This window comes from Musca domestica, unplaced genomic scaffold, assembly GCF_030504385.1.
Source record: "Musca domestica strain aabys unplaced genomic scaffold, Musca_domestica.polishedcontigs.V.1.1 56, whole genome shotgun sequence".
Taxonomy (NCBI): domain Eukaryota; kingdom Metazoa; phylum Arthropoda; class Insecta; order Diptera; family Muscidae; genus Musca; species Musca domestica.
Genome location: NW_026712356.1, coordinates 4,341,567 through 4,362,351, shown reverse-complemented (window position 1 = coordinate 4,362,351; position 20,785 = coordinate 4,341,567). Strand labels below are relative to the sequence as shown.

The following is a 20,785-nucleotide window of genomic DNA, read 5'->3' as shown; positions in this document are numbered from 1 at the left end:
TTCCAGCCAAATAGAAAGAAATCACACTATCACGCTTGAATTCCATCACGAATAACCTTTTTTCTGGAAAATTCTCACCAAAATGTTTTTGTACGCTTGTTAACAATATAATGACCTGTCACTGGAATAATTTTAACAGCTGTCGGACGAGTGGCTTAGAAATGATAGCAGTCTGAAATTGGTTGTAGCTTTTCCATATCCGTTCAAGTTTTTTCATATCCGTTTTTAGCCCTATCCGTTTGAGGTCAATCAGTTATTTCACTACTCTTCTATACATGGACGATTTTATGGCGCACGGGATTTTAGTTTCGATTATTGTCTTATAATTCGGAACATTCAATAATTACTTTTATATTTTTAGCTGTAAACTAAAAAAAACATTTTTTTATTCTTCTCATTTCAGTATCCTGCAGTACAGTAACCGTTACCAAATGTCAAGCGGCATTAAGAACCCTGCAAGCCTTTCAATTCTTTCGTCCCACGTGCCTGTGCAAGGAGCCGGGTATGGATCCTGATTGTAATCATTTTCGAGATTTCTTATTCGATCATCCCTGTGGTTTTGTACTAAAGAAAGGTAAGTCTATGAAAAATTTAAATTTCCTTTTGCAAATTTTCCTAAAGATTAGTAGGGGGTATTTGTTAGCTTTCCGAAATTTGAATTTTGTAACAAAAAAAATCAAAACAAGTTTACAATAACCATTTTTACGAGTTTGTTGTGCTCATTCGTTATTCTTGGCTGAATGGGAAAGAAAGTAAAACTTTTGTAACAGTTCTGCAAGTATCTGCCTAGGCAGCTGCCTACTATCTCTTCGCCACATATACATACGAGTATACAAGTAAAGCACACAAACAATGGTTACAATCATTTAACTTAAGTGTTCTATTGTTTATCCTGACAAGTAAAAATAACAAAACTAAAACGAAGAGGAATAGAAAAGAAACTCACATATGTATGGGGGGGGAAGAATTGTTTCCTTAAGTGTTTATGCTACAATCACTTGTAAAACAATGACTTTTTCGACTTTTCCACAAAAAAAAGTAGAGAAAACTAAAATCTGGGCAGGACATAAATCCTAGCTACCTACAAATGAGAATGATTCACCTGAAACATAGAAAGTTTTGTGCACATATATTTCACCAGCTAAAGCAAACAAAAAGAAAATAGACATAGAAATTTATTGTCTTGCCAAAATGTATTCCTGGAATTGTTCTAATTTCTTTGGTTGCCTAGAAGTAGGCTTAAATTTAGTTTTGATGCTCCTACAAACCGTAGTAAAATTAATTTTTGTTGTAACAAACATATGTATCAAGTATGTAAGGCGATTTATTAACATTTAACCAGTATGGGATGTGGCACATTTCGGCCGTATCAAATGATGTACCCACTGTAGCCATATGACTGAGGGTATAACAAGTAAAAAAGCGGGCCGAACTTTGAATACCCTCCACCATTTGGAACGAGTTATGAAAATTTATTATTTATTTATTATTATGAAACAAATAAAATCCATTAAAAATTAAAAAAAAAATTAAAAAAATTAAAAATACCAAATATCGGAAGGTGCCGATATATTTGGAGGATATACGATATTGTGGACCTATATAGACAAATCTATGTCTGGGGGTAAAGTGCTCACAAAGAATTCCTTGTGTAGAATTTCAAAAAATTCCCTTAAAAAATGTGGCTAAAGTCATTAAAATACCGAACCGTTATATGAGGGCTATATCGTGGACCTATATAGACAATTACCTTTGAGGGGGTAAAGTGCTCACAAAGAATTCCTTGTGAAGAATTTTAGACAATTCCGTTAAAAAGTGTGGATAAAATCATCAAAATACCGAATATCGGGGGTACCGTTATATGGGGGCTATACGATATCGTGGGCTTGCAGAGAGAAGAGAGATCGCATGATTACAACAGACGGACAGACGGCCGGACGGACGGACAGGAATTTTACGTTGATCAAGAATATATATACTTTGTTGGGTGTAAAATTATTATTTCGATGAGTTACAAATACCCTCCATACCAAATTAATATACCCTCCATACTATGTATGGTGGAGGGTATAAGTTCTGAGTTCAATGGTGTTTAGTTACCCATTTTCATACCCTCAGCCATATGGTTAGAGAGGGTATATATCATTTGATACGACCAAAACGTGCCTTTTCGAAATAACGGTTTTAGACCCTAGGTCTCTGTGAACCAAATCCGTTTCAGGACATTGGGAGTCGATCTAGCGATGTCCGTCCGCCCGTCCATCTGTCTGGCTGGCTGGCTGGTGCGCATGATAACTCTCGAAAAAAATATTCGATTTGATCCAAACTTGGTACATTGTAATGTGATTATTAAACTTAGATCGGATCCTCAGATGGGCGATATCGATCCACTTCTTCTAATACCTCCCCCACAAAATTTCAATATTGTCAAAGACAATAATTAACTGCACAGAAAGATAAAGGATAATCCGATTTTGCTCCAACTTTGCAAAACTTAATATTTGGGTTAGTGCTAGGTCAGGTGTGAAAATGGACAATATCGGTCCACTCCATAAAGTACCTCCCCCACAAATGGTAAAAATTTTGAATAATTACAACTCTCATAAAATGTAATGTAAGAGTCCGATTATTTTCATATTTCGCACATCCCAATATTTATATTACCCCCAGGTCTGGTGTTAAGATGGAATATATCGGCCCACCCCCACAAAAGGTCGAAATTTTCAAAAAAATTGTATCTGCACAGAAAGAGAAACGATAATCCGGGTTTTTTTCAACTTTTTTTATTCTATTATTTGCGTCAGTTCTAGGTCAGGTGCGAAAATGGACAATATCGATCCACTCCATCAAGTACCTCCCCCACAAAGGGTCAAAATTCGGATTAATTACAACTCTTATAAAATCTGATGTGATTTGTAAAATGTGATGAATACATCGGCCCACTCCTTCTGGTACCTACCTCACAAAAGGTCGAAATTTTGAATATGAATTAAGCTCATTAAATGCGAAATTAACATCCATTTTGACTTGACACATCTGAATATTTCTATCAACACAGGATCTGTTATAAAGACCATCGGACCATTCCTTCTGATACCTCCCCCACAAAGGGTCAAAGTTTTGAATAACCAAAAAGTTTATAAAATACGAAAAAAGCATCAGGTTCTCTTTATATTTCACACATCCCATTATTTCCTCTAAAAAAAGATCCACCACAAAGGCTCAACATTTTGAATATCCATGAAGCTCATAAAAAGCGAAATTAACATCCTCCTATATTCAAGACTTGGTACATTTCGGTATTACCATCAATGCAAGATCTTAGATAAAGAAGGTAGAAAACGAACCATTTTTTGCTACCTGCCCCACATAAGGTTCAGGATTTTAAAAAACAAAATGCTCAAAGAATGGGCAGAAAGCATTAAACACTCTTCTAGTTTCACACATACAAACATTTTTGCTAATACAATATTTGTTATTCAGACGATACATATCTATGAACCCCTTTTGGTACCTCACTCACAAAGGGACTTTTATCTGTCATAACTTGCGAAACAAGTCAGCGATTCTTTACAACTCGCTATTCTTTACAACTTGCTATATCTGAATATAGAAAACTGAGATAAATATGGAATTTATGATTTTCCATAAATTGGCTATAAATGTTCGATTTTCTTGTAATATTAGGTCCGATACGAAATGGCCTATATTGCCCCATTCCTTCGGAATTTACTCCATCAAGGTTTAAACATTTGAATAATCATAACAGAAATCAAAATAGTTTTTAAATAATCGTACATTGGCTGAGGGTATACATCTGTTGGCAAAACCCACAGATACTTTTTAATTTGTTTTGTGAGGTCTTCAATACAAATCTATATTTTATTGCTAACATTTGTAAATTTAAATTTATTTAATAAGTATAGTTTTAAATAAATCACTTAAATCCATTTTCCAACTAATTTCCTTTTTCAATCGTTTTGTTCTTTCCTTTCAGCCGAAAAAGATCCATATCCTATTGATGCACTACCGACCTGTAATCATGCCCTATCGGTGTGTCAACAAGAACGTAAATGCCTCAAACTATTCGAAGATTTTAAAACACACTGTAAAGTTAGAGACAATAAATGTAAAATGGAGAGTAGGTAAGTAACAAAGGCAACAACAACAACAACACATGCCATGCCCCAACAACAATAACGTCAAACCCCCCCAAGTTCATAGAATTTGAATACGTAAAACCATAGTCCAATAGAAATGGATTCCCTGCAGGGGTAAATCTTCATTATTATTCAATTGCATTCAATTTTCGAAAATATCGCCGCATGCCATTTTGGCCCAAAATAGCAGTTATTGGTAATATCCAATTGGCAGAGATAATTGCAACAATTGCCATTACTGACACGGCTAAAAGTTTTACTCAACTTGTGGCAAATGGAGAGATAGATTGGAATGGTAATTGCGGAGGGGGGGGGGGGGGGTTGAGGAATGAAAACTATTCAAAGGCTATGTCGTGGGAAGGGGGTTAGAGAGTAAGAAAGTCACTTTTGCAGTTTATTTGGGCAAAACACACAAGGGCAGAAGTCTATGATTGCTCAATAATTAATAATTATGGCCATAAGCGTTTTTCTTTTTTTTCTCTCCCTCTCCCTCTCCTTCTCTTTTCTGTTGAAGTCCATTCAAGTGCTGTTGCATGCAACTTTGGTTTGGTTTCTATGGTTTGCCAGGAAACATCGTAAAAACTTTACTTTGTTTTCTCTTTTCTGGCTCCGTGTGCTCTGTGTTATGGCACACAAAAGCCCCAAACTCATTTATATTTTATGTGCATGTGAAGTGGTGGACACACACATACCCATTCAAATGCATGTGTGTGTGTATAAACAGAATATATGCACACAACTTTAGGAAATATATAAACTTTTTACTCTCTCTCTCTCTCTCAGGTATTTTTGTAGTAATACTAACACCGTTTGTGAGAACTCACCCTTTCTTCATCTTGTTCTTCTTCTCCTGGTTTCCAAAGGTTTCTGCAACTGGAATACTGGCAGTAGTTGTGGTGTCCGTGGTAATGGTAATAGTGTCCGTAAAAGTAAAACTTGAACCCAAAACTCAACTCAACTTGACTTGGCTAACTGCACACACATAATCATAATATTATGGTAGTCGTTTGAGGTTGGCGTTGACTTTTCAATGTATGGGTTGGGGAGAGGTTAGCGAAGTCAGATTTGGATGTTGTGGAAGTCTGAGAAGTCAGGAATAGACCATTATTACGACTTTAACTAAAACAAGTTAATAAGTATCAGTCGTTTTTTGCCGACGGATGTATGCCACCAGCTACTGTCCGTTTATTTGAACATATTTTGGCATCCGCATTTATCATGTTGAACCTTTTATGGGGGAGGTTCCGTAGGACTTGGCTAATATTATTCAACTCCTCTCTGATATATGTCTGATATATTTTTGGACCATATCACTTGATATGACATATCTGATAATTTGTAGTAAATGTTGAAATGTGCGTGAGGTACCACAAGGGATAAGCTGACATTTTCACCCGTTGGGGGTACCAGAAGGTGTGGTCCGCTACATTTTATCTTCACACCACATCTTGTGTTACTAGAAATATTTAGATGTATGAAGTTTGAAAATTATCGGACGCTTATTATACATTTTCAGAGTGTTTTGTTATTAAAAATGTGATCCCTCTGTGGGGTAGGTGCCAGAAGGAGTAAATCGATATATATAATTTTCACACCAGATCTTGTGTTAGTAAAAATGATGGACGCTTATTTCGGATTTTATGCTCGTTTTGGTTACTCAACATTTTGGCCTTAATCCCTTAATATTAACATTTCGGGGTTTTTAGCTATTATTTGTGATCACTTCTTGAGGCATGAATTATTCAATATTTTAAAATGGCCATAACTCCTTAAATATTAACATTTCGGGGTTTTTAGCTATTATTTGTGATCACTTTTTAAAGAATGAATTTTACAATATTTTAAAATGGACATAACTCCTTAAATATTAATATTTCGGGGTTTTTAGCTATTATTTGTGATCACTTTTTGAGGCATGAATTATTCAATATTTTAAAATGGCCATAACTCCTTAAATATTAACATTTCGGTGTTTTTAGCTATTATTTGTGATCACTTTTCAATATTTTAAAGTATTGATAGAAATATTGAGATGTGCCAAGTCTGAATGAAATTAGAGCAAAAATGGAATTTCAAAATTTTGAACTTTTGTGTGGGAGTTACCAGAAGGAGTGCAATGATATATTCCATCTTAACACTAGATATTGGGTCAATTTGTGAAATATTAAGGCAATTGGACTCTTACGTCACATTTTATAAGAGTTGTAATTATTACAAATTTTGGCCCTTTGTGGGGGATGTACTTGATGGAGTAAACCGATATTGTCCACTTTCGCAAATATTAGGATTTGCAAAGTTAGAGCAGAAGGAATAGACCGCTTAACAGCAACCTTTGGGTTAATAAAAATATTGGGATGGGTAAAATTTGAACACAATCGGACTCTTACATCACATTTTATAAGAGTTGTAATTATTCAAAATTTTGTCTTTTTTGGGGCATGTACTTGATGGAGTGTACCGATATTGTCCATTTTTGCACCTGACGTACCACAGACGCAAATATTAGGACTTGCAAAGTTTGGGCAAAATTATCGGTTCTCTTTCTATGCAGAAAATGTATTCTTTGAAAATTTCGATCTTTTGTGGGGGAGGTACCAGAAGGAGTGGACCAATATTGCCCATCTCCGAACTCGAGACAAAAATATTACGATGTACCAAGTTTGGACCAAATCGGATACTCCCTTCGTGAGTTATCGTGCGCACTAGCCAGCCAGACAGACAGACGGACGGACGGACATTGCTAGATAGAATCCAAATGTCCTGAAACGGATTTGGTCCAAAGAGACCTAGGGTCTAAAACTGTTATTTCGACTAGGCACGTTTTGACCGTATCAAATGATATATACCCTTTGTGGCCATATGGGTGAGGGTATAAAAAAAAAACATTGAGGAAAGAACAAAAGTCAGGCGGTCGCCCGTACCAAATGTCATTACCATACAGTGCTTGTTAAAGTTACTTTGAGAAGAATATTTTTTTTCTAAATCGGGTGAAGTATATATGTCGGAGCTAGAGCTACATCTAAAGCGATTTTCGTCCCAATGTCCCAACAAAATTCGGTCGAGTGTTCTATTTGTGCTGAAATTACACATTGGGTGTACAATGAACTTAAAATTAGACGAGAATATAGAAGGGAGCATTGAGATAGCTCCCCAAATACCAAATACCAAATTTGAAACATTTCCGATGAATAATGTGAATGAATCATCAAAGCACCGAATATTGGGAGGTATTTGGGGAAGAGAACAAACAATTTTTTGTTTGAAGCTGTAGTAACCATTACGAACAGAAAATGCCAAATCGTCAAAATACCGAATATCGGGGGTACCGTTATATGGGGGCTATATGAAGACGAGGACCTGCACAAACAATTTTCTGTCATAGGCTGTAGTACCCATTACGAACTTAAAATACTAAATTGGAACAATTCCGGTGAATAATGTCGCAAAATATATTCTTTGTGGGATCTAAAATATATATTTCGAGGTGTTACAAACTGTATGAGAAACATAATATACCCTCCATACTATGGTGGAGGGTATAAAAAATAGAAAAATTAAAAAAAAAACAAGTAAAAAAGTAGTTAAGTTCGGCCTGGCCGAACTTTTAATACCCTCCACCATGAAAAATTAAAATGGAATAATTAGTTTCCTTTCGATTTCAAAAGTACTTAGCTCCATCGCCACGCCAAGGCTTATTCCTTGATGGAGTAGTTTATGATAATTATGGTATAAGATTTTATCTAAAATAAAATTAGCCAATTAACATAAACCGAACATATATGCATTTCAATATAATTTATTATATCGAATATATACAATATAAAAATAAATCTAAACAATTCATAATTGCATTATATTATGAAGAAACATAAAAATGTATATGAAGTTTAAGATAAATAATTGAGGATAAATATTTGTTGTATGTGAATCGATAATGATTATAATATCAACGACATACGTATAAATTATCATCGCGTGATTATTATACCATCATGATGACTATGTATAGTGGAATAACTTTTACAGATAATCCCATGTGGCGCTATGTTAGTAAATGCCCAATCTATATGAGTTCCGTGCTTAGTTGTGCAAGAATTTCTATCCAAAAGTGGAAAAAATCCTTTGCTTACTAACAGAGTTTCCGTTAAATTCTGAGTACTCCGACGACAAATGTTGAAATCGCCAACTATAATAATTTTGTCGTTATTTTGTAGCAACAATTCTTCTATGGTTTCAGCAAGAATTTGACGAAAGGAACTCTCTGCAAAATTTGCATTTCTATACACTATCATTAGACATATACCTTTGTATTTCAAAACGATGTACTGCAAAGTCTTACATGCTTCGGAAAGATCCCTTTTCATAAGAACGCTGATATCATTTACAATATTAGATCGACTTAATGTTATGATACCTCTCTTATTTCTGGTTCTTTCTTGAGGGTCTTTTACGCAGTCAATTCTGGCAATTTCAGAAAATCCCATTAAGTTGCAGCTTTCGTTTGGAAAGGACCATGTTTCCACCAAAAAAATAAAATTAGAATTCGTAATTGTATAATCTGTACAAATATCTTCTTTATGAGCGCGAAAACTTTGAATGTATTGGAAAAATATTTTGAAATCTTTCTCAACCAATTCGAGAAACTCAAAATGAAGATTTAATTGTTTGGTGTTCCTTAACTTATCTAGTTCTATTTTAACTGGGTCGGAATCCTGAAACGATTTCGGTGGAATAAACGGTCCTACTATGTATAGGCCAGATGCATTTGTTGCTCGACTACAGGCAACATAAAGGGCGGCTCTGGTCATCCTACTTTGTGTGTGCACAGCAACCTTTGCGTATGTGGCACCTTGACTCTTGTGAATAGTGATTCCTTCTGCTACAACCAAAGGAAATTGACATCGTTCAATACAGATTTTATCATTTCGTTTAAATTGAAATGATCTACTACACTTCTCAACTGGTGTCCAAAGCTGTTCGGAACGATGAGGCTTCCTTCGCCGTGTTTCTCTACCAACAGTTTCATCTGAAAACAACAACCAAAGAAGTTTTGGGTTGGATGATTCCCGTTCAAATTCTATCTCCATTAGAACTCCACTAGCTCCATTGAATAAGCCGTCCGATGTGTTAATGTTTATTGTCATCATATACTTTGCTGATTGTTTTAATGTCAGCTCCCGGCATAGTCCTTGAGTCTCTGAAGTTTTCAATTTTGTAACTTGGTTTAATATGTTTACGGTTTGTGCAGGATTTAATGAATCACATTTAACAACGTCGCGCGCTCTTGATGCGAATGCTTCAGTAGGTATTTGGTGCAACTTCTGCGCATTGTAGTTATTTGCTTCTTCGTTTGATACAAACAAATGTATTGCATCCATTGGTATATCACTTGTGTCGCTTTTAATTCTGGATTTCATTATATCGACGTCTTCCTTTGTCATTATTCCATCAGACATTCTGCTTAGGGCTTGAGCGAACCTCAAATCTTCTCTTTGTCGCATTATTTCTGTCAGTTCATAGAAATGGAATAAATCCCATAATGTTGAACCTACTATAATTCCATACGGGTTTGCAGAATTGTCACTAAAAATCCACCTATCGCCAACTGGTGGAAGTTGTTTAAAATCACCAAATGCCAAAATAGAAATGCCACCAAACGCACTGGTTGTTTTAAAAATCTGCTTGAGACGAGCATCCAAATATCCCATCATTCTAGAACCAACCATTGAAATTTCATCGATAATTATAAGCTTTATATCGCTTAATTTTGTCAATATTGAATTGACGCTATCGCTGCTTAGAGGGCGCAGTTCGCCTGAGTACTGATTAACAGGCAGTGAAAACAATGCATGTAAAGTATATCCTCCAATGCCAAATGCCGCTTTTCCAGTTGGAGCTGTTAATAAGACCTTTGGTAAGTCGGGATTTACTCCAGGAATACTATTTATTCTGTGTGTAATTGATTGATAAATTGCTTTGATTAACGACTTTTTCCAACACCAGCACCACCACCAATATACTCATGAAATATTTTATTTTCCACAACATTCTGCAGAATATGATGCAAATACTTTCGTTGCTTAGAATTTAGAGTCCTTATGTCATTCAGAAGATTGTTTTCACTTATTAAAGAGGGTAACTTTATAACTCTTACATCGTTTCTTGTGTCAGGATCATTATTTTCGAAACCAAATATATTTTCTTCGGGGTTTATTTCTGGTACAGCCAAAGCACGAAATTCTTCATCAAGCATTTGAGTTGCTGCATTGTTATCGTTTACGTTAAATATGACGTTGTGTTCATCTTGTATTTGTAATAAGATTTCGTCAAGTTCACCTTCCGTGTATAACTCAAATTGTTGCCTATTTAATTCTATAGTTTCCTTTAAAGCAAGACATGTACTTTCATTGTCGTTCTGTAACAAATCATCTGCTTCATTTCTCCAGGGCAAATACAGCATTACCAATGAACGAAAGTAATCTTCTCTGTTTGCATCGACATTGAACTTTGGAAATCTTACAATAGCCGCATTGTTTCTTTTATATACGTATCCCGAATTATTTTTTAGTCGAAGGGGAGCGCCAACTTGATCTAAATTTGTGTCATCGTTCTCAAAAAAAATCATCTTCTTCCTCTTCATTGGAACGAGATTTTCTCAATCTTCGTGAATATGTGTAATACGATGCAAAATAAGCCAAACATATATTTTCTAATATATCTGGACGTTGTATGTAATGATCCAGAATGTTCGCTTTGAAAATATCAGTTGATTCTCTTTCGAGGTTTTGCAGTTCTTGCCTTGATTTTAGCATCCGAACTCGTTTTTCGGGTGGGAAAGTATTCACATAAACCTCTGTAGTACTACATTGCGACATACTCATACCCAGTATATTGTAAGATGCCTCTTGAGCGGACACTTCGGAGGCGTTAATAAATTTGTGTCCTATATGCTGAAGTCTCTCTTTGACAGAATAATTTCCCTCTCGTATTTCATGCATAGTTTCTTGCAGTAATCGGGAAACACCCCTATTGGACTTATTTATATAATTTACAATATAAGTGACACATGCATATGCATCTAGAACGAATTGTATGTCCATATTCGATTTTTGCATTGTTAGGATTCTTGGATTGAATGCATTGATGGATCTGTCTTTGAATGTTCTTTTCATATTGAGGCTTTTTAATTGAAGATCTTAGTGCTAAAATGTATTCGTCCCTATTTAAATTAATTCTTCTGTCAGATAAGAAACTGTCAAATTGCTGAAGTTCATTAATATCTTCATCTGAAAGATTTGCGTTGAGCAATGTATGAATTTTGTCAAAATTATCTTTGTGTATCTTCAGTATGTCGAGATCTGTGTCTTCGGGCAGTGGAAACAGTAAGTCTGTGGCTGGCATTGGAGGGTGTGGAATGTGGAAACGACAAAACTTTTGACCCCTTATTTCTCGTTGACATGATCTTGTGTGATTGTGACGTTGGACGTTAATAATACCTTCGACATCTCTGATATTAGAATCTGTTGAAATGAATTTATCCACAAACTCTATAACGGGTGGGAAAGATGTAGTATCTGATATATTTAACTGAGGTGCATTGTTCAGCCAATATATGCCGTGCAAATGTGGAGATCCTCGCTGCTGAAACTCTATTCTCCAATAATATTTAATAACGTTATACTCATCGAATATACCACCATAAGATTTGAAATGTTTGAATAAGTGCCTAATTCGTTGATCAAAATATCGAGAGCATGTGATAGGGTCCTCCCGTATGAGATCATACTTTCTTTGTGTAGAATAGGAATTGGCTTCTTCCTCCGAAATCTCTGTACCTTCTAAAATTTTTACAAGAATTACAATTAATTCTGGCCATTGAGATTCCGCAGCAGACAATGTTATGAAAAACGTAGGTAATCCAAATTGCCTAATCATTGACAAAACTTTTTTCTTTTCACTTTCCCAGTGAGCTGGTGAAGACCGAATGCCCTTCAGGACGTGATACCCGTCATCATGTTGCACTAAATTTTGAACAAACCGCTCGTCTAATACATCTGCAGCTGTAAATTTTCTGGCTCCCATTTTATTTCTCAAACACGTTGATATGCTATTCTTAATACGTGAAAATTCTAGTTTTTTATATGAATACAAAACTTTATCCACGCGTGCGCAACGCCTATCAAATCGTCGAACCTCAGACTTTATTACTTTCCCAACAGTGGCAGTGCAATTCCTTTTGATACCACAGTAAATGGTAGGGTAAGAAAGTTCTTCGGAATCCTCATCAAGCAGCATGTCTAAGGGTCTTTGTCCTTCACCAGGGGCTATTAAAATACGTTGTAAGGGTATATTTTCCGCAGCTTGATTATCTAATAATGTTTCTTGTGGATTTAGCTCTTGAACTTCATCCTCTAAAACATTATTATTTATCAACTGAGAAACCAAGTCCTGATCATTTGAACATTTGAAACAAAAGGAATCTGCTCAGTTGAACTCATATTACTTAGCCATTCACTTGAAATTTGAATGTTATGTTTTCTATACAATTCCGTATTCACTAGGTATGAAGCTGCCTGAAAAATTTTGGCCGGGCGGATTGTTTCTGTCATAAAACTGTGTTCATAGGCAATTCTTCGCTTCAAATATACCTGAACCACTTCAGTCTGATCCGTTGATCGTGGAAGAACATTAACAGTTGTTGCCAAGTGAATAGGCACATTGACCACAGCACCTCTTACGGCACATTGGCGGTTGTACCCAAGAGAAACAATTCTCATAAATGGAATTCTTGGGGAAACAAATCTTTCTTCTAATGTCGTCAAACCACTTAAATCATGTGGGATGTCTGGAAAAGATAAGCCTTTTGAAAGACAAATGGTTGGAATTTTACCGCCACTAACAATCTTATGACAAGTATTACAGAATTTGTACTTATCATTAGCGGAGGGAAATTTATCAGAGAGATAAAATACTTCTCTTAGATTGGGAAATTTTCTTAAGAAGGCACTTTTTAGAATTAGTTTAATTTGGCTTGGAAACCAAAGTCCCCCACAACAAATGCAAACTTCCGTTGGACCATGTTTAATAACTTTAAAAAACTCACCGAATACTCTTGAGCGATGACGTGCGCGATCCATTTCCAAAACATTTATTCGTGATTCAGGGGAAAGTTGTTGTCTCACATTGGCGATCCTCTCTGCTTGCCGAGCATTTTCATTTTGGCGATTAACCGGATTCATTCGGTGAATAAGCACACGACAATTTCTAACATGTATTTGCTGACTTGATTGAATACGTGATGTACGTCTTTGGTGCGATCTTCGTATAGTATTCCTTTGTTGCTCTAAATACCTGTAGTTAATGTCCTGCCGGCGATGAGAATGTTCAAGCGTGTTGCGCTGTTGTTCTTGCATTCGGTAGTTTTCATTCTCTCGATGTTGTTGGTGACTTAACGCATCGCGCTGCCGTTCAATATACCGATAATTTTCATCCTGTCGCCGAATGGAGTGCTCTATTGCGTTTCGTTGTCGTTCTATCAATCGGTAAGATTCATCCTCTCTATGTTGTTGATGACGTATTGCATCGCGCTCCCGTTCCAAATGCCTGTAATTGTCATCTTGTCGCCGAATCGAGTGTTCCTGTGTATTCCTTTGTTGTTCCATCAATCGGTACGCTTCATCCTCTCTATGTTGTTGGTGACTAAGTGCATCACGCTCTCGTTCCAAATGTCGGTAATTTTCATCCTGTCGCCGAATGGAGTGCTCAAGAGTGTTTCTTTCTTGTTCTACCATTCGGTAGGATTCATCCTCTCTATGTTGTTGATGACTTACTGCATCACGCTCTCGTTCCAAACTCCGGTAATTATCGTCCTGTCTGCGAATGGCGTGCTGAAGCGTGTTTCTTCCTTGTTCCATCAATCTATAGGCTTCGTCTTCTCTATGCTGTTGGTGACTTAAGGAATCCCTTTCTCTTTCGAATTGCCGGTAATTTTCATCCTGCCGACGAACTGCATGTTGGGAAGTGTTACGTAATTGTTCGACTCTTCTATTGAATGAAGACCTCCTCCTTTCTCGATGATACACTCTATCCCTCGAACGCTCTTCTTCCCGAAAGTCTACATTCTGTCTTCTTGTAGACAATGCACTTGCGTTTCTTAGCAGATCCATGGGATTTCGTTCACGATAGCTATTAACACGAGATGCAGTCAATCGTTGACGCTGCTGAGCAGATTGTTTGCGTAGTCTAGGCATATCACTGTTTCTTTGACTAAATTTATTTAAACACTGTTCACACACTATTCGCACTTCTTAAAATTAATAATAATAACTTTTAGTGCGCGATTATAGAACCGTTCTTTTCAAGTGACTGAGAAGTACTGATATTTAAGCGAACCATCCACATACCAATTACATATTTTGTCTACCTATAGAATACTATATTTAATATATTGCTACCTGTTTTTTCTATATTGATATTTAAAATAAACATCAAGGTGCAATATTCAGGTAGAATATACCTTTTAGGAAAACAATCATTATTATAAAATAGTGAAACAAGTTAAATATTTTCATATAATCAAACAGGTAATAAAAGCGTATTTATTGGAACAAACAAGGTAATAAAAGTGTATTTATTGAAACAAACAACGTAATAAAATGAGCCCTTTATGAAATAAATATTTGCAAATTTACCTTGCAGAATATTTTAATCTCCCGTGCAACAATTGAAGTTACACTACCTGGGGTTATATGTACTTCTCTGCAAGGAATAGTAAACCAAGTAAACAATGTATAAACCATTTTAATTTATTTTCAAAATTTGGCAGAATATAATATCAAGAGGTAGGGCATTTTGATATTTATTTTTTAATATCCAGATAAATCAACACTTATAACATCAAACTGCAGAATATCAAATCGTTCTAAAAATTGTATATTTAAGCAAAATTCTGTCATAATTCTGGGTACTAATTACGAGCTTCAAGTACATCATTATGGTCAATTCTTAAAAAAACCTAAACGAGAGCGATCTAAAGTCGGGAAGGGCCAACTATATGATTTCCTACACTACCAAGATATCCCACAGATGAAGATGATTCTTTTGAAAAATGTGGCTAAAATCATTCAATTACCGGAGATTAGGGAGTATCGCTTTATGAGCGGTATAATGTGGATCAACTTTGTAATGCAACGAAAAATTGCAGACAATTCCGTTAATAATGTAGTTAAAATCATAAAAATATGGAATATCTGGGGGGGTATTGTTATATGGGCGCTATACGTGGACCTATTTAGACAATTATATTTTAGGGGTTAAAGTACTCAGAAGAAACACATTGTGTGCATTTTCCGACAATTCCATTGGATTCCACTTAGCTACAATATGTTGGCGACATACGATATCGTGGACTAATATACACAAAATTTTCCAGGGGAAAAGTACTCAAAAATAACTCCGGGAGGTACCGCTGTAGGAGGGATTACGATATCGTAGACCAATGTAGACAATTCTATTTCTAGGGGTAAAATACTCACAAAGAATACCTTGTGTAGAAATTTTGATAATTCCATTAATAAATGTGGCTAAAAACATCATATTATCGAATATCGGGGGGTACCGTTATATGGGGGATATACGATATTGTGGACCTATGTAGACAATTCTCTTCCAGGGTGTAAAGAACTCATTGTGTGGGTTCACATAATTCCATTGAAAAATGTGGTTAAAATCATCAAAATAACGAATATCCGCGGGTACAGTTATCGGGCTGATTACGGTATCGTACACCTATATAGAAAAGTTCCTTTGAGGGGGTAAAAGACTTGTAAAGAACTCTTTGTATAAAATAATAATTCCAATAATAAAAGTGGCTAAAATCAATCAAATACCGAATATATGAGGGTACCGTTATATGGGGACTATACGATATCGTGGACCTATATACATAATCCTCTTTCAGTGGGTAAAGTACTCACAAAGAATTCCTTGTGTAGAATTTCAGACAATTCCATTGAAAAATGTGGCTAAAATCATGAAAATAGCGAATATCGGGGGGTACCATTATATGGGGGCTATACGATAACGTGGAACTTTATAGACAATTATTTTCCAGGGGGTAATGTACTCACAATAAACTCCTTGTGAGAATTTTCACACAATTCCATTGAAAAATGTAAAAATCATGTAAAACCATCAAATACCGAATATCGGAAGGTGCCTTCTATGGGGTATATACGATATTGTCGACCTACGTAGATAATTCTCCTTTAGGGGGTAAAGTACTCACAAAAAACTCCTTGTGTAGAATTTCAAACGATTCCGTTAAAAAATGTGGCTAAAATCATAAAAAACCGAATATCGGGGGTACCATTATCTGGGGGCTATTTGATATTGTGGACCTATATAGACAATTCTATTTTTGGGAGTGAAGTACTCACAAAGAATTCCTTGCGTAGAATTTCAGACAATTCCTTTAAAAATGTGGCTAAAATCATCAAAATACCGAATATCTGAGGATACCGTTATATGGGGGCTATACGATATCGTGGACCTATAAAGATAATTTTCTTTCAAGGGATAAAGTACTCATAAGGAACTCCTTGTGTGAATTTTCAGACAATTCTATTGAAAAATGTGGCTAAAATCCTCAAAATACCGAATATCGGGGGGTACCGTTATATGGGGAATTTACGATATCGTGGACCTATATAGATAATTCTTTTTGAGGGGGTAATATGCCCACAAGGGACCCTTTTGTGGAATTTCAGACAATTCCATTGAAAAATGTGGATAAAATCATCAAAAAACCAAATATCGGTGGTACCGTTATGTGGGGGCTATACGATATCGTGGACCTATATACATAATTCTCTGCCAAAGTATAAAGTACCCATAAGGAACTCCTTGTGTGGATTTTCACACAATTCCGTTGAAAAATGTGTGTAAAATCAGCAAAATACCGAATATCGGGGGTATCGTTATATGGGGGCTATATAGGACCTATATAGATAATTCTCTGCCAAGGTATAAAGTACCCACAAGGAACTCCTTGTGTGGATTTTCAGACAATTCCGTTCAAAACTGTGGGTAAAATCATCAAAATACCGAATATCGGGGGGACCGTTATATGGGGGCTATACGATATTGTGGACCTATATAGATAATTCTATGCCGAGGTATAAAGTACCCACAAGGAACTCCTTGTGTGGATTTTCAGACAATTCCGTTCAAAAATGTGGGTAAAAGCATCGAAATACCGAATATCGTGGGGTACCGTTACATGGGAGCTATACGATATCGTGGTCCTATATAGATAATTCTCTGCCGAGGTATAAAGTATCCACAAGGAACTCCTTGTGTGGATTTTCAGACAATTCCGTGGAAAATTTGTGGGTAAAATCATCAAAATGCCGAATATCGTGGGGTACCGTTACATGGGAGCTATACGATATCGTGGACCTATATAGATAATTCTCTGCCGAGGTATAAAGTATCCACAAGGAACTACTTGTGTGGATTTTCAGACAATTCCGTGGAAAATTTGTGGGTAAAATCATCAAAATACCGAATATCGGGGGGTATCGTTATATGGGGGCTATACGATATTGTGGACCTATATAGATAATTCTCTGCCGAGGTATAAAGTACCCACAAGGAACTCCTTGTGTGGATTTTCAGACAATTCCGTTGAAAAATGTGGGTAAAATCATCAAAATACCGAATATCGGGGGGTACCGTTATATGGGGAATTTACGATATCGTGGACCTATATAGATAATTCTTTTTGAGGGGGTAATATGCCCACAAGGGACCCTTTTGTGGAATTTCAGACAATTCCATTGAAAAATGTGGATAAAATCATCAAAAAACCAAATATCGGTGGTACCGTTATATGGGGGCTATACGATATCGTGGACCTATATACATAATTCTCTGCCAAAGTATAAAGTACCCATAAGGAACTCCTTGTGTGGATTTTCACACAATTCCGCTGAAAAATGTGGCTAAAATCATCAAAATGCCGAATACCGGGGGGGGGGGGGGGGGGGGTACCGTGATATGGGGGCTATACGATATCGTGGACCTATATAGACAATTCTTTTTGAGGGGGTAATATGCCCACAAGGGACTCCTTTTGTGGAATTTCAGACAATTCCATTGAAAAATGTGGATAAAATCATCAAAAAACAAAATATTGTGGGTACCATTATATGGGGGCTATACGATATCGTGGATCTATGTACATAATTCTCTGCTAAAGTATAAAGTACCCATAAAGAACTCCTTGTGTGGATTTTCACACAATTCCGTTAAAAAATGTGGCTAAAATCATCAAAATGCCGACTACCGGGGGGGGGGGGGGGGGGGGGGGGGGTACCGTTATATGGGGGCTATACGATATTGTGGACATATATAGATAATTCTCTGCCAAGGTATAAAGTACCCACAAGGAACTCCTTGTGTGGATTTTCAGACAATTCCGTTGAAAAATGTGTGTAAAATCAGCAAAATACCGAATATCGGGGGGTATCGTTATATGGGGGCTATATAGGACCTATATAGATAATTCTCTGTCGGTGGGTAAAGTACCCACAAGGAACTCCTTGTGTGGATTTTCAGACAATTCCGTTCAAAAATGTGGGTATAATCATCAAAATACCGAATATCGGGGGGTACCGTTATATGGGGGCTATACGATATCGTGGACCTATATAGATAATTCTCTGCCGAGGTATAAAGTAGCCACAAGGAACTCCTTGTGTGGATTTTCAGACAATTCCGTGGAAAATTTGTGGGTAAAATCATCAAAATACCGAATATCGGGGGGTACCGTTATATGGGGGCTATACGATATTGTGGACCTATATAGATAATTCTCTGCCGAGGTATAAAGTACCCACAAGGAACTCCTTGTGTGGATTTTCAGACAATTCCGTGGAAAATTTGTGGGTAAAATCATCAAAATACCGAATATCGGGGGGTACCGTTATATGGGGGCTATACGATATTGTGGACCTATATAGATAATTCTCTGCCGAGGTATAAAGTACCCACAAGGAACTCCTTGTGTGGATTTTCAGACAATTCCGTTGAAAAATGTGGGTAAAATCATCAAAATACCGAATATCGGGGGGTACCGTTATATGGGGGCTATACGATATCGTGGACCGATATAGCCCATCTTCGAACTTGCTGCCTGCAGACAAAAGAGAGATCTGTGCAAAATTTTAGCTTCCTATCTTAATTCGTTTAGACTGTAGCGTGATTACAACAGACGGACAGACGGACGGACAGGGCTAAATCGTCTTAGAATTTTACGCTGATCAAGAATATATATACTTTGTTGGGTCTAAAATGATTATTTCGATGAGTTACAAACGGAATGACAAAGTTAATATACCCTCCATACCTTTTTTGGTGGAGGGTATAACAAGTTAGAAAGCAGTAAGTTCGGCCGGGCCGAACTTTGAATACCCCCCACCATTTGGAACGAATTTGGAAATAAAATCCTGAAAAAAATTTGGTAAAATTTTAAAAATACTGAATATTGCCGTTATATTGGTGCCTATACGACGTGGACCCACACAGGCATTATTTGTCATGAGTCATTACCAAATTCAAATTCGGAACTTGAATAAAACGCGAATAATGTACCTAAAATCATCAAAGTATCGTTATATCGGAGCTGTGCGAAGACCTGAACCTGCGAACTCTAAATGCGTAATTTGAAAAAATTTTGGTGAATAAAGACGCTAAAATCATCAAAATACCGAATATAGAGAGGTACCGTTATATGGGGGCTATACGAAGACGTGGACCTGAACAGATAATTTTCTGTCTTAGGCTGTATTATCCATTGCGAACTTCAAATACCAAATTTTGAACAATTCCGATTAATAATGTCGCTAAAATCATCAAAATACCAAATATCGGGAGGTACAGTTATATGGGGGCTATACGAAGACGTGGACCTGCACAGACAATTTTCTGTCTTAGGCTGTAGTACCTATTTTGAACCTCAAGTACTAAATTTGAAACTATTCCGGTGAATAATGTCGCCAAAATCATCGAAATACCGCGTGATTACAACAGACAGACGGACATCGCTAAATCGACTTAGAATTTTACGCTGATCAAGAATATATATACTTTGTTGTGTCTGACATGAGTATTTCGAGGAGTTACAAACGGAATGACAAAGTTAATATACCCTACATAGTATGGTGGAGGGTATAAAAACTTGCAAGGAATGTTTTCAAAGAGTTGCTCGTTCCATTACGAACTCAAAGCGCTTAGCTGTAAGTATTACAAACTTTGGTTGAGCACCAACCTCTCTTGTTGCCTAATACTGCATGCTCAAGACTTCCACAACGTACCTCGTTTGTGGCAAAGTAAATGAATTCAAACAGTCAAGTAGATTGCAGTACATTTCTAATGATTGTGTATCCGGTTTAGATATGGGTTCATGTGAGACCAACCATATTGGTGTGTTTGCAATTATGGTTGTGTCTCCGTGTGTGTGTGTGTGTCTGACCAACAAACTATGTATGCATATGCCTATAAATATATATGTAGATTATTTGTTTAAACAATTTCATATATATATATATATATATGATAAAGTT

General features: G+C 36.4%; 1 protein-coding gene across 3 annotated transcripts in view; it reads left to right on the top strand.

The window, feature by feature from the left end:
- Positions 1–20,785, top strand: part of LOC105262498 (uncharacterized) — a 433,330-nt gene that overhangs the window by 276,750 nt on the left and 135,795 nt on the right. For all 3 annotated transcript variants that reach the window (XM_059128635.1, XM_059128637.1, XM_059128636.1), the window contains exons 3-4: positions 404–574; positions 3,998–4,145. In XM_059128635.1, the coding sequence (XP_058984618.1) occupies positions 404–574; positions 3,998–4,145 (319 nt within the window). The remainder of the gene's footprint in view (positions 1–403; positions 575–3,997; positions 4,146–20,785) is intronic.